At 42.2% G+C, this 15,834-nt stretch overlaps 1 protein-coding gene across 1 annotated transcript in view; it reads right to left on the bottom strand.

Annotated features, from left to right (window-relative positions):
• Positions 1 to 15,834, bottom strand: part of stxbp5l (syntaxin binding protein 5L) — a 353,464-nt gene that overhangs the window by 77,445 nt on the left and 260,185 nt on the right. Inside the window, exon 19 of the mRNA XM_059968451.1 lies at positions 1,002 to 1,067. Coding sequence (XP_059824434.1) covers positions 1,002 to 1,067 — 66 coding nt within the window. The remainder of the gene's footprint in view (positions 1 to 1,001; positions 1,068 to 15,834) is intronic.

Below are 15,834 nucleotides of genomic sequence, written 5' to 3'. Positions count from 1 at the left end.
CACCAGTTTTGAATAGCAGCTGATGGTTTGCGAGCTGTGGTTGCAAAGCTTGCAATGCTGCTGGTCTGTTTATTTAACTGGCTGTGTCCATGACAAAGTACATAATTTTTATGAATGAATACAGATTGAAAAAGGTAGTCAGTAGCTTGGTGATGGGGGCGTGGTGAACTGAACAGTGGAGAGATACTTTAGAATTGACAGGTCGGCCACTTAAATATGAACTCACTCACCTTGACAACTCCTGTGAGATTCTTTCTGTACTGCATCCATATTCTTGAAACAACTTGCCTACATATTCAATTTAGCTGTGTAGGCATATAGTTTGGCCCTGACAGAAAAGGGCATGTGAAGGCTTGAAGGGGGAGAAAAGAGATTCTAGCAAATAGGGTAACATATTATATATACATCCTATAGATATTTCCTTCAATTATGAGTAGCATTTATGTTGATGATCTACTGATGCTTGGTGTGAATTTCCATTCCTGTATACAGCAAACTACTAGCTACACCAAAAGTGCACTTTGTGAGAATTTCAAGAGCTATTTTTCTTTGAAAAATTACTGTTATTTTTATGACCCCTTCTGCAGGAAGTTAAAACTGAATGATCTCCCTTAAGGGATTCCAGCATCAACAACATTTCTATTTCATTTAACTGTATTATTATGTTATAAAATTATTGACATTTATGTTTTCTATAGGAACCATTGTACACTATGTTTGTAGTTACAACAGGTTCAGAAAGTAGATGGGTATTTCTGACCAATAACATATTCTTACCAATGAGAAATGGATTTGAGCATGTTGATTCATGTTCATCTGATCAAATAGAGTCTGTTATTGTCTTTGCTATGAAGTAATTAAATTGCAGTCTATTTGAAGTAATTGATCTAATATTAGAGATAAGATAATTTTGCTTAATTCTTGGCACAGATGTAATGAAATAACAAAGCTAAACCATAAACAACCACAAGTAAAAATGGCCAGAAACTGATTACCTCTACCTGAGGTGGGTGATTTGCAGCGTTCAACCTCTAGTGATCCAGGGCTATCCGCAAGTTCAGTCAAGCCTGGGAACAGAAGTGCATAAATAGCATGCTAATGCATAGGATTAGAAAAACATTTCAGTACATTTACAAATAATGATAAATAAGTCAAGACATTATTAGTGAGTTTGTGCATAATAATGAATTTTCTTTATATCTGGCAAAGGCAAGATTAATTATCTCAGCCTGAATTTTCAAAACTTTTTACATATTGCCTTTATATTTCAGTTCTAATAAAGAACAAATGGTTTGTTCTAATCTTCTCTATAGCAATTCAGATAAAAGAATGCTTAACATTTTTTTAAAATCCCAGTGCCACTAGGACAAGAATTGATTTTTTTGACCGATTTTACTAATAGAAAGCTGGAATGATTATGTTACAAGTCATAATTTATATGTAATATTAAGTTCTGCAGTTCAACTACTTGCAATATAGTGAAAATGTATGATTATAACAGTAATTTCCACAGAGTTGACTAGTACAAGTCAACTTCAAAAGCAGCCCAGGTAAGGCTAATACCTTTTTGTGATTACCACTGAAAAATTAGCCTGCAAGTTGCAATCAGAAAAGAAACATGTTGTCCTTAAATGTCACACCTATTAGGCAACAGATACAAACAGTAAAGTTTTTGACATTATTAAATGAATGTGCTGTCAAGAGATAAAGGAATGCTTCATCCAACACACTTCAGAAGAATGTGAGCTGGTTTCTCACATTGCCACAATCCTGGTAACTGTGGCTAGCATCAAACCACCCACTCTCCATCATTTAACAAATTTTATATGCTACCCTATTTGTTCTGCAAATGTAAAGAGTCCCAAGCAACCATGTTACAAGATTTATAATTGAGCATTAGGGTTTGTACGTTATGAACCCTGCATGTCCCAGAATGGATATGGATAAGTTTCTTTGCTAGTCTTTTTAAGCATGCTTACTAAACGGAGTTTCAACAAAATTACGAACAATCATTGTTTATATTGAGATGGATTGGAAGAAAATTTATCTAATTATGCAAAATTCAGACTAGAATTATTACTTAACCTTGTGCTTGTATTTATTAACTTGCTATTGAAAGTAACATAACCAAGTTTGGCATCATCCTGCCTATAATTATTAGCCTGAATTTTGCCAACAATTCCACATACAACATGGAAACAGGCTTTTCAGTCCACTGAGCCCATGCCAACCATCAAGCATCCATTTATACTGCCAATATACCCTAATCACATTCTATACTTCCAACATGCCACCAACTCCTACACACTAGGGCCAATTTACAATGACCTATTAAACTACCAGTCAGCACACTTTCTGGAACCCAGGAGAAATCTGGACAATTCTGGGGAGAAGCCAGGAGAAATTGAGAGGGTCACAGGAAAAATATGCAACTTTCACACAAACAGCACCAGAAGTCAGGACCTAAAGACAAGTCACTCTGGCTTTGAGGGTCTCACAGTGTCGCCCTCAGAACATCCCAGATATTTAGCAATCCAATATTCAGACTGCTTTATGTAGTTACTTGCTGGAAGATTTAAAACCATTCACTTCAATGCAGCTTTTGGCCATGACAAAGACAGACAAGGCAAGTTACATTTTTAATACAATATTTATTTTCAGTAACACTTTAATTATTTAAAAGCACTTCAGTATTTTAGGTGACAGAATACTTCAATTGTTTATACATATTTTAAATTGCTATTATTTCTAATAGATTGTCAACATTTTTGAACGCACAGGTGGGTAGAGACAGGGCCATGACATGCGTTAAAGGGACATGTCCAGAAACAGAACCCCTCACATCTAAGCACTATGGTGGCATCCAGTGTAAAGAGGGAAATGAACAAATGATCAGGATCCCACCAATGTTCCCTGCCTTTACTTGCAGCAATACTAGTCCTCCCTGGTCCTTGCATTCAACTTCCAGGAAGGCAATGTTAATCCTGATGAAGCCTTGAAAACTCAATAAAGTTCACAAGCGGTCACAAATGAGCACCTCACTGAAGACCTACTACAGACGACTCTTTGTTTAAAGATTTCACACACATTTTGATCAACTTTGACCTGCATTCACATAACTGAAGACAAGTAATATACATATGGAAATGAAGAGCTTGTCAACTACATGACTGGCCTTCAGAAGCGGTCAGTGGAATACTTGATAAGATAATAAAGATTTAAAAAAACCCATCAGTCTGCCACCCCAGATACAACCTATCTGTAAAATTAAAGCTGTTATTTGCAATTACATGAGATCACCATATGAGAAAGAGAGACTCTTCTGTTTGGGGCTTGCTCTAGAACTCTCAGAGACTTGACTTGGCTCAGGACAAGGTAAGTGTGCGGCATCTACACTTTTCAATGGCATATGCTGCTGGCAAACTCTTCTCAGTTAAATTAAAATTCAACAGAATGAAGTATCTGTACATGCAAACTGTACTTTCGCTTTCACTGTTTCTGCTCTTTATAATGAGTGAATTGCAATGGATTACTGCAGACCAATATTGACAGTCCAGCCATGTATTCATCCATCTTGCAACACTAAAACCAAAAATAATTTCCAATTCCTCCTATTACTATGTGATTCAACTATATACTGATTGCACCTAGAATCAACATATACTTATTAGTATTGTGATGCACAGTGCTAAACAGCAACATGAAATGCCAGGAAGACATTGGACTCCAGTGTAAAACTAATCTCAACTGGGTACAGATGTATAGTTATAAGTATTTGTTCATTTATCTTTATATTTTTACTTAATTTGAAGATCTATGTTATGTTATTAAAAAATAAGAAAGGTGCAATCACTCTGATGGGATTATACTGCACAACCTCCAAGAACCATGGAGACATTGAGGAACAGATGTGCAAGCAGATTAGGGAAAGGTGTTAAACCAATACAGTTGGGTTGTAGTAGATGGCTTCAACTTCTCTGATATAGACTGGAATCTCCTTAGTTAACATTCTTAGATGGGGCAGAAATAGTTAGCTGCATCCAGGAGGGTTTGTTAAATCGATATGTAACCTTGCCCTACTGTCCTGTTTATTATTTATTGTAATGCCGGTATTGTTTTTGTGCACTTTATGCAGTCCAGTGTAGGTATGTAGTCTAGTATAGCTTTCTCTGTGTTTTTTTTTTAATTACATAGTTCGGTCTAGTTTTTGTACTGTGTCATGTAAACCATGGTCCTGAAAAACGTTGTCTCATTTTTACCATGCACTGTACCAGCAGTTATGGTCGAAATGACAATAAAAGTTGACTTGACTTGACTTGAAGTAGTCTAACACGAGGAAAGCCATGCTGGATCTGGTATTTGGGAATGAGCTAGCAATGTGACTACTCTATCAGTGGGACAACAGTTAAGGAACAGTTATCATAACCCCGTAAGTTTTACAATAGCTGCAAATAAGGATAAATGTGGACTTTGTGGGAAGGTAAGTAAGTCTGTAGATGGGACAAAGATTGGCGATGTGGATAGTTCAGGAGATCACCAAAGGATACAGCAGAATAGAGATCAGATATGGGTGGAAAAATAACAGATAGAGTTTAACCCATCCAAATGTTAAGTATTGCATTTTGGGAGATCAAACAGAAAAGGACAATACACTGCTAATGGCAGGAACCTTAACAGTGTTGACAAGTAGAGGGACTTTTGGGATCAATTCCATGGCTTTATGAAAGTAGCTATGCTGAAAGTTGATAGGTAAAAAAGAAGCCATGGGGCATCCTTGTCTTTATTGGTCGAGGAACTTAACTCAACAGTGGGGAGGTTGTGTTGCAGCTTTATGAATCTCTAGCTCCATCTGGAGTATTGCATTCAATTCTGGTCACCCATTATAGGAAGGATGTGGTGGCTCTGGATATAGCGTAGAAGATATTTACCAAGATTCTACCTTGATTAAAGCACATGTGTTATAAGAAGCTGGACAGACTTGCTTTGTGGGAGAGGCTGAGGTGAGATTTGGTAGAGGTTTATAAGGTTATGAGAGGCAAAGGTAGTGTAGACATCCAGCATCTTTCCCCCAGGATTAACAACTGAGGACATGATTTTAAGGAGAGAGCTTTAACCTCAAATTCAGGAGCAGATCGGAATTAGATTTTGAAAGGCTGGTTCTTGCATTACAGGGCCCATACATAACTATCCCAGAGAACAGCAGTAAAACATGAGGCATTCAGTACAACCATATAGCACAGAAAAATATATTTCATCCCACCATGTTCATGCCAGCTATTTGGAAAGCAATTTATTCTTCTATTTATTGTGAAATCAAGACCATGACAATTTCTACCCGAGATACCAATATTTGACATCATGTTCCATTAGCTGCCAGATGTACCATGTTCCTCTTCCCACAATTTCTTGCTACTTAGACCATAAAACTATAAGTCATAGGAGCAGAAGTAGGACATTTGGCCCATTGACTCCGGTCCATCATTCAATCATGGTTGATCCTTTTTTCCCTCCTCAGCCCTCCTTAAAGGCAATCTGCCCTATATCTGTTCCAATAAGTGAAAGTAAGTTGCACTGGTACGTTACAGAGAACCCATATATGCAATTGTGCACTTAGAATAATCACCTGCCTGCAGTATTGGCAAGTTGATCCCCTCTGCACACAGCAATCTCAATGTAGCATTTTTAGCATCAAAAAAGGAGAAGGGATGTGGAGCTTAGAAGGATTAATGGCATCTAATGGCGACTCCTTTGCTTGCATCTTCGGAAGCAGTTCTATTTCCATCTTTAATATCTCTATTTTTCCCTTTCAGGATTTTTTCCCTTTCTTTTGAAGACCCTGACCTGGAGTTACACACTGACTACGGTTCTTTGTGGGAATGGGATCCACTCTTGGGGTTTCACAACTGGCCGTTGTTCAGCACGCCAAAGGCTTGGGCTAAGAGCTCCACTCGACTTTGGAGGACTGAGTTTTCGTGGCTCCGGAGATGGGGGGGGGGGGGGGGGGTCGAAGGTCAATGTCTGAGCAGAAGACTGGTGCATTGGGGGAGATGGAAGATCTAAGGCTGTGTGCCCAGAGACCTGAGGACTTTGGGTACAAAGCTCAGAAAAAGCCACGCAATGGACTTCTGACATTGTAAACTAGTGAGTTGTTTGTTATGTCTTCCCTCTCGCTGTGAAATGGAGACACCCCTTTTCCCCTTATTAGGGAGGTGAACAATACCAGGTGGACAAGTAGTCTTTGAGGTATTGCAAATCTGTGTCTTTGCTATTGCTTTGCTCACGTTTGAGGGCTTGGTGGCGGATGCTGATGCTTTTTTTTGCCGGTGGGGAGAGGGGGAGTGTTGCTTGCTGCCGCTTATGGGGGGAGGAAGGGGAGCTGGGGAGGGGACTTTGGGGTTCTAGCATTTAACTGTCATTCATTCTTTGGGGGCACTCCTCTGCTTTCGTGGATGGTTGCAAAGAAACAACATTTCAGGATGTATATTGTATACATTTCTCTGACATTAAATGTACCTTCAAAACCTTTGAAAGTTTCTAGATAAACTGTGATGTAATCAAATACAATTCATGAAAAAAATGGTTTCTGTTCATGAATTTTTTTGAATTACTCTCAACTCCTCATTTCTTCCAGCAATAGAAATTCCAATATATTCATTATAAAAAGGCAAGTCTGCCACACACTTGATATCAAGGAAATGGGCATTAGAAACATAGAAACAGAAAATAGGTGCAGGAGTAGGCCACTCGGCCCTTCGAGCCTGCACCACCATTCAGTATGATCATGGCTGATCATCCAACTCAGAACCCTGTACCTGCTTTCTCTCCATACCCCCTGATCCCTTTAGCCACAAGGGCCATATCTAACTTCCTCTTAAATATAGCCAATGAACCGGCCTCAACTGTTTCCTGTGGTAGAGAATTCCACACATTCACCACTCTCTGTGTGAAGAAGTTTCTCCTCATCTCGGTCCTAAGAGGCTTCCCCTTTATCCTTAAACTGTGACCCCTCGTTCTGGCCCTGGGGATTTATCTACCTTTAATCCCTTCAATTTACCTAACACCACTTCCCTACTAACATGTATTTCCCTCAGTTGCTCCATCTCACTAGACCATCGGTCCCTTACTATTTCCGGAAGATTATTTATGTCCTCCTTAGTGAAGACAGAACCAAAGTAGTTATTCAATTGATCTGCCATGTCTTTGTTCCCTATGATCAATTCACCTGTTTCTGACTGTAAGGGACCTACATTTGTCTTGACCAATCTTTTTCTTTTCACATATCTACAAAAGCTTTTACAGTCAGTTTTTAAGTTCCCTGCCAGCTTTCTCTCATAATCTTTTTTCCCTTTCCTAATTAAGCCCTTTGTCCTCCTCTGCTGGTCTCTGAATTTCTCCCAGTCCTCAGGTGTGCCGCTTTTCTTTGCTAATTTATATGTTTCTTCTTTGGACTTGATACTATCCCTAATTTCCCTTGTCAGCCACGGGTGCACTACCTTCCCTGGTTTATTCTTTTGCCAAACTGGGATGAACAACTGTTGTAGTTCACCCATGTGATCTTTGAATGCTTGCCATTGCATATCCACCGTCAACCCTTTAAGTATCATTTGCCAGTCTATCTTAGCTAATTTACGTCTCATACTTTCAAAGTTACCCTTCTTTAAGTTCAGAACCTTTGTTTCTGAATTAACTATGTCACTCTCCATCTTAATGAAGAATTCCACCATATTATGGTCACTCTTACCCAAAGGGCCTCGTACGACAAGATTGCTAACTAACCCTTCCTCATTGCTCAATACCCAATCTAGAATGGCCTGCTCTCTAGTTGGTTCCTTGACATGTTGGTTCAGAAAACCATCCCACATACATACCAAGAAATCCTCTTCCTCAGCACCCTTACCAATTTGGTTCACCCAATCTATATGTAGATTGAAGTCACCCATTATAACTACTGTTCCTTTATTGCACACATTTCTAATTTCCTGTTTAATGCCATCCCCAACCTCAATACTACTGTTAGGTGGCCTGTACACAACTCCCACCAGTGTTTTATGCCCCTTAGTGTTATGCAGCTCTCCCCATATCGATTCCACATCCTCCAGGCTAATGTCCTTCCTTTCTATTGTGTTAATCTCCTCTCTAACCAGCAATGCTACCCCACCTCCTTTTCTTTCCTGTCTATCCCTCCTGAATATTGAATATCCCTGGATGTTGAGCTCCCATCCTTGGTCACCCTGGAGCCATGTCTCTGTGATCCCAACTATATCATATTCATTAATAACTATCTGCACATTCAATTCATCCACCTTGTTACGAATGCTCCTCGCATTGACACACAAAGCCTTCAGGCTTGGTTTTACAACACTCTTAGTCCTTACACAATTATGTTGAAAGTGACCCTTTTTGCTTTTTGCCCTGGATTTGCCTGCCTGCCACTTTTACTTTTCACTTTACTACTTTTTGCTTCTACCCTCATTTTACACCCCTCTGTCTCTCTGCACTTGTTCCCATCCCCCTGCCACATTAGTTTAAATCCTCCTGAACAGCAGTAGAAAACGCTCTCCCTAGGACATTGGTTCCAGTCCAGCCCAGGTGCAGACCGTCCTGTTTATACTGATCCCACCTCCCCCAGAACTGGTTCCAATGCCCCAGAAATTTGAATCCCTCCCCCTTGCACCATTTTTCAAGCCACGTATTCATCTGAAATATCCTCCTATTTCTACTCTGACTAGCACATGGCACTGGTAGTAATCCAGAGATTATTACCTTTGTGGTCCTACTTTTTAGTTTATCTCCTAACTCCCTAAATTCACCTTGTAGGACCTCATCCCGTTTTTTTCACCTATATCGTTGGTACCTATGTGCACCACGACCACTGGCTGTTTACCCTCCCATTCCAGAATGTCCTGCAGCGCTCAGAGACATCCTTGACCCTTGCACCAGGGAGGCAACATACCATCCTGGAGTCTTGTTTGTGGCCACAGAAACACCTATCTATCCCCCTTACAATCGAATCCCCTATCACTATAGCTCTCCCACTCCTTTTCCTTCCCTTCTGTGCTGCAGAGCCACCCATGGTGCAATGAACTCAGCTGCTGCTGCCTTCCCCTGATGAGACATCTCCCCCAACAGTATCCAAAACAGTATATCTGTTTAGGAGGGAGATGACCTCAGGGGACTCCTGCACTACCTGCCTATGGCTACGCTGTCTAGTGGCCACCCCTTCCCTTTCTGCCTCTGTAGCCTTTACCTGCGGTGTGGCCAACTCACTGAACGTGCTATTCACAACTTTCTCAGCATCGCAGATGCTCCAGTATGAATCCAATCACAGCTCCAGATGCTCAATGCGGTCTGCCAGAAGCTGCAGTTGGACACACTTCCTGCACACATAGTCATCAGGGACACTGGAAGTATCCCTGATTTCCCACATGCTGCAGGATGAACAAACCATGGGGCCAATCTCAGCTGCCATGACCTACCCAATACTTGCCTCAACTTTTGAAACTTTCTCCTTTGAATTCCCAGCATATAAATAAATTTTCTTTTCTTGAGGAGGGCTTTGTGGCTGAAGTTGATTTATGTCCTCAAATGATATTTAAAGACACATCCATTTCCAATAGTCTTTCTAGATTGATGTACTGGAGCTGCAGCTCAATGACATTTGGCAGGAGAATGAGGAGGTGATACAAAGGAGCTGTAAGGAGGTAGTCACCTCTAAATTGCAGGAGGCAGGCACCTGGGTGACTGTCAAGAGAGGGAAAGGGAATAGGCAGCCAGTGCTGAGTAGTTCAAAGCCATTCCCCTCAGTAACAAGTATACCCTTTGGATACAGTTGGAGAAGGGCAATCTTTTGGATGCAGGTGTCACCCAAATTATGAATGTTTGCTTTATGCCACTTCACTTCTACAAAAGACCTACATTAGTAACCTGTTTTCACATTACAAAGAGGATTTTTGCTTTTACAAAAAATTTCCCCATATAAATGAATGGTTATTCACTTTACACTATTTCGGCTTAATGAAGGTTTCATAGGAACGCTCTACCTTGGTAAAGGTGGTGGTGGGGGGGGGGGGGACACCTGGACTACCAGAAGGAAGCTGCAGCAACCGGGTTTCTGGCACTGAGTCTGGTTCTGTAGCTCAGAAGGGAACGGGGAGGGCAGAGTGCAGTAGTGATAGGAGATTCCATAATTAGAGGAGCAGACAGCAGATTCTGGGGATGTGAAAGAGACACCTGGATGGTACGTTGCCTCATGGGTGCCAGGATCAAAGATGTCTTAGATCAGGCCTGCAGCATTCTAAAGGGGGATGGTGAGCAGCAGAAGTCATTGTACAACAGAGATAGGAAAAGGGAGGAGGTCCTGAAGAGAGAATGTGGGGAGTGAGATAGAGTAATCTCTGGATTGTTTCTTGTGCCATGCGCCAGTGAGGGTAAGAATAGGATGATTTGGCTGATGAATTGGTGCAGAGAGCAGATCTCTTCGGGAGAAGATTATAACCTATTGGCAGGACCATGTCACCATCCTGAAGCCCTTGAAAGAGCAGACAGCACAAACATAGAACCAATGACCCTGCAAGACCAGCTTTGCTGCACAGGACACGTCATACACATGGAGGATTCCAGAATATCTAAACAATTGCTATACGGAGAACTGCTGCAAGGAAGAGACAGGTGGTGACCTTGTAAGAGGTTCAAGGACTGTGTGAAAGCCAACCGCATGCATGCTGACATTGCACCTAAGCACCTTGAGTGGAATGCTCAGGACCAGACTGGACGGCGTGCCCCGGTGAGACGAGCCTCCAACAACTTTCAGAATAGTTGCTGTGCAGGTCCAGTCGCTGCTCGAGAGAAGAGAAAATGGCCACATCAGTTGCTCTAACAATTCCCGGATGATTTACTTGCCCTCACTGTCAACGTTCATGCCTTTCTAAAATTGGACTGCAGAGCCACCTCAGAATGCACAGTTGATGAGCTGCAAAGATAAATGTCATCATTGGAAAAGACCGATAACCAACATATGATCAGTACAAAAAGGATGCGTTACATCCGAACCCGAGGAGTACCAATACCTTTGTGGGCAGCTTTGCTATAGCTGTTGGGGAGGATCAAACTAATATGGCAGTGGGACGGGAACTGGCGTGATCGGGCTGAGGATGGGCCAGTTGGTAGACAAGTAGATGCAATGTGTAGTCAGTGGGATGAGTTGAGGTGTAGCATGATGGCAAAATTGAAAAGGGTGATGACTACAGGACTAAAAGTGTTATATTCAAATGCATGCAGGATAAGGCATATGATCTTCTTGCACATTTAGAGACCGGCAGGTATGACTTTGTGGGCATAACCGATGTGTGGCTGAAAGATCCAAGGATACACATGCATCAGAAGGCAGGCAGGTAGGCAGACAAGTAAAAATCTGCAGATGCTGGAAATCCAAGCAACAGACGCAAAATGCTGGAGGAACTTAACAGGCCTGGCAGCATCTATGGAAAAAAGTACAGCCATTGGGCCGAAACCCTTCGGCAGGCCTGGTGAAGAAAAGCTGATGAGTAGATTTAAAAGGGGGGAAAGAAACACCAGGTGACAGGTGAAATCTGGAGGGGGAGGGATGAAGTAAAGAGCTGGGAAGTTGATTGGTGAAAGAGACAGAAGACCATGGAAGAAAGAAAAAGCGGGGAGCAGCATCAGAGGGAGGCAACGGGCAGGCAAGGAAATTCAGTGGGAGAGGAAAAAAAGGATGGGAAATGGTGAAGGGGAAGGGGTGTGGGGGACATAACTGGAAGTTTGAGAAATTGATGTTCATGCCATCAAGATAGAGGTCACCCAGACAGAATACAAGATGATGTTCCTCCAACCTAAGCGTGGCCTCATCACAACAGTAGAGGAAGCCACGGACAGACATCAGAATGGGAATGGGAAATGGAATTAAAGTGGGTGGCCACTAGGAGGTCCCGCTTGTTTTGGCAGACAGATCATAGATGCTCGGCGAACTGGTCTCCCAATCTATGTCGGGTCTGACCGATGTACAGGAGGCCACACCGGGAGCACCAAACACAGTAAATGTCCCCCAACAGACTCAAGGGTGAAGTGTCGCCTCATCTGAAAGGAACTGTTTAGGACCCTGGATGGTAGTGAGGGAGAAGGTGTAGTGGCAAGTGCAGCACTTGTTCCACTTGCAAGAGTAAGTGCCAGGAGGAAGATCAGTGGGGAGGGATGAATGGACAAAGGAGTTGTGTAGGGAGCAATCCATGTGGAAAGCAGAAAAGGAGGGATGGAAAGATGTGCTTGGTGGTGGGATACCGCTGGAGGTGGTGGAAGTTTTGGAGAATTATGTGCTAGATGTGGAGTTTGGGGAATTATGTGCTGAATGCAGAGAAGTAGGATAGGTAGGCAGAGTAGGCAGGATGGCACCGCTAGTAAACAATGAAATCAAATCCTTAGAGGTAACATACATTAGGATCGGAAAATGTAGAAACCCTGTGGGTAGAGTTATGGAACTGCAAGGGCACAAAGACCCTGATTGGAGTTATATACAGGCCTCCAAACAGTAGCTAGGATGTGCGATACAAATTGTAATGAGTGATAGAAGAGGCATGAAAAAGGGCGAATGTAACGACAGTCAACATATTTCACAACATATGCCAGCGATATTAAACCTGATTCTGATTCATGGGGTATTTCAATATACAGTTAGATTGGGAAAATCAGGTTGGTGTTGGATAAGAGAGGGAACTTGTAGAAGGCCTATGAGTTGCCTATTTACAGCAACTTGTGGTTGAGCCCACTAGGGGAAAAGCAATTCTAGATTGGGTGTCATGTAATTAAGCAGATTTGATTAGGGAGATTAAGGTAAAAGAACCTTTAGGAGACAGTGATCACAATATGATAGAATTTACCCTGCAGTTTGAGAGGGATAAACTCAAGTTTAACTCATGTATCAGTATTACAGTGGAGCAAAGGGAATTACAGAGGCATGAGAGAGGAGCTGGCCAAATTGATTGGAACGGGACACTAGCAGGGACAATGGCAGTACAGCAATGGTTGGAGTTTCTGGGAGCATTTCGGAAGATGCAGGATAGATTCATCCCAAAGAAGTAGTATTCTAAAAGGAGGCTGACATGGGAAATCAAAGAATGCATAAAAGCAAATAGAGGCTATAAAATATAGACAAAAATCAGTGGGAAGTTGGAGGATCAGGAAGCATTTAAACTCCGGCAGAAGGCAACTAAAAAGCCATGGAGAAAGGACTAAAATAGAAGGTAAGTTAGCCATTCATATAGAAGAGGATACCAAAAGTTTTTTTCAGATTACAATATATAAAGGCTAATAAAGAGGCAAAAGTGAAGGAGTAAGAGGCAAAAGTAAGGAGAAACAAAGAAATGGCAGACAAACTTTGTGTCAGGCTTCACTGTGGAAGGCACTAGCTGTATGCCAGAAATTTCAGAGTCAGGCGGAAGGAGAGAGGGTAGTTGCTATTACTAAGGAGAAGGCACTTGGGATGCTGAAGGTAGATACGTCACCTGGACCAGGTGGATACACTCCAGGGTTCTGAAGGACGTAGCTGAAGAGATTGTGGGGCATTAGTAATGATCTTTCAAGAATCACTAAATTCTGGAATGGTTCCAGATGACTGGAAAATTGCAAATGTCACTCCACTCTTTAAGAAAGCGAGGAGGCAGAAGAAAGGAAATTATAGACCAGTGAAACAGTTATATTCTTGCTATTCTCTTTTTTTAGGGTGGTTGGGATCTTTGATTTTACAGCAGCACTCAAAAACTGTGGCTCTGTTCCATTCTTGGAGCTCATCAATTGGCTGCATTTTAGTGTGTCCAGGTTCAGCCTGAAGTCGGGTGACTTTGTGGACACGACTTCTTGCCATTGTCGTGTACTGAAGCATAGTATGAGCCAGAATATTGAAGGCAGTGAGAGTGGCTGTTGGACAGCTCTGCACTTGGTAATTGACTTGCTGATTCTTGAGTTGGGAACTCGAAGTAAAAACGCAATGCTCCAGATTGAATGTAACATCGAAATGGCAATGTCTCCCCTGTTGCTGTGGAAGAAATGATATCGGGTGTGTGTGTGTGTGTGTGTGAGCGAGCGAGAGAGACACACAAGCACCGAGTGATGTCGAAATGTTGGAGTGAACAGTTAGCCCTTGATGGACTGTAGGCCATGGTCTCCCCTTGAGGGCTTTGCTGTTGCTTTCACAGTGGCTGGTGGGAATGCTGATGCTTTATGGTAGAATATTTTGTGGGGGGGAGGGCTGCTGTGTGTAGGTGGGGGCAGGGGGCTTGGGGTTCTCGAGACTTTTTTCTGTCATTCATTGTTTGGGGATTTTTCTACTGTTTCGAGGGTCTTTGCAGAGAGTGAGAATTTCAGGTTGTTTACTGTATATATTCTCTGAAATTAACTGAAACTACTGAATTATGGAACTATTGAGTTAGCCTAACTCCAGTGGTTGGGAAGATGATGGAATCCATTATTAAGGACGAAGTTCTGGAGGCACATGATAAAATAGGCCAAAGTCAGCATGGTTTCCTTCAGGGGTAATCTTGCCTGACAAATCGGTTGTAAATCTTTGTGGAAGTAATAAGCAGGAAAGACAAACCAGAGTCTGTGGACGTTGTTTACTTGGATTTTCAGAAGGCATTTGACAAGGTGCTGCACTTGAGGCTACTTAACAAGATAAGAGCCCATGGCATTACAGGAAAGAAAGCAGCATAGACGAAAGGTTGATTGACCGCCAGGAGTCACAATCACAGACTCTGACGCGGAATTTGTGCACCCTCATAGGTGGGCTGTAGAACGGGTTCAGCAACCATGCTCGTGAGTATGCACGTTTCAGCCAATTAGTGGTTCATTGTGGTGGTATTTAACTCCCATCCTCTCTTTTCAACTCTGTCAAGACTAGACCAAAAAAAAAACAGGCAAGTCTATGCTCCCTGCTTAATTCTGTCCTTATTCTGGGAAAGAAGACTACTATTTTGATTGAAGTTGTAAGGGACTGGTACTCATTTAGTATTAAGTTATCGCTTCCAAGATGCTGTGTCGACAATAGCTTTCAGTTTGAGAGTTTTAGTTAACAGCCTCGTTGGCCTGGCATTTATTGTTCCTATTAAAAGCCAGCAAACTGTTGATCTGCTTCAGCACCTCCCTTTCTAGACTTGGGCCATAACTATACACTTGTATCAGCAGGAGGCAAAGAGTGAGAATAAAGGTGGTCTTTTTAAGTTGGCTGTCGCTGACAAGTGGTATTCTGAAGGGCTTGTTGTGGGTACCGCTTCTTTTCCCATTTATGTCGTTGATTTGGATGATAGAATTGATGGCTTTTGGCTAAGTTTATGGACGACACAAAATTTGGTGGAGGGGCAGATGGTGCAGAAGCAGCAGAGAGGCTACAGAAAGACTTAGACAGATAGGGAGAATGGGCAAAGAAATGGCATATGGAATATTATGTAGGGAGGTGTATGGTTATGCACTTTGGTAGAAGGAATAGACTATTTTCTAAACAGGGAGAAAATTCAAAAATCAGAGGTGCCAAGGGACTTGACAGTCCTTACGCAGTTGTCCCTTAAGATTAACTTGCAGGATGAGTTGGTGATAAGGAGGGCAAATGCAATATTAGCATTCATTTTGAAAGAACTAGAATATTGATGCACCATCAATAACTCACTCTGAGACGTAAAGGCGAGATATCGGCTTTTATTGACTAGAAGAAGGAACAAGCAGTGGTTGACCACCATACTACATCCTGGAGACTGAGAGGCCGGGCTCAGGCCTCAATCGCCTTTATACAGGGGTCTGTGGGAGGAGCCACAGGAGCAGTTAGCAGGGGGCATG

This window comes from Hypanus sabinus, chromosome 4 (assembly GCF_030144855.1).
Source record: "Hypanus sabinus isolate sHypSab1 chromosome 4, sHypSab1.hap1, whole genome shotgun sequence".
Lineage (NCBI taxonomy): Eukaryota > Metazoa > Chordata > Chondrichthyes > Myliobatiformes > Dasyatidae > Hypanus > Hypanus sabinus.
Note: the sequence above shows the minus strand (reverse complement) of the source record. Positions and strands in the feature narration are given on the sequence as shown.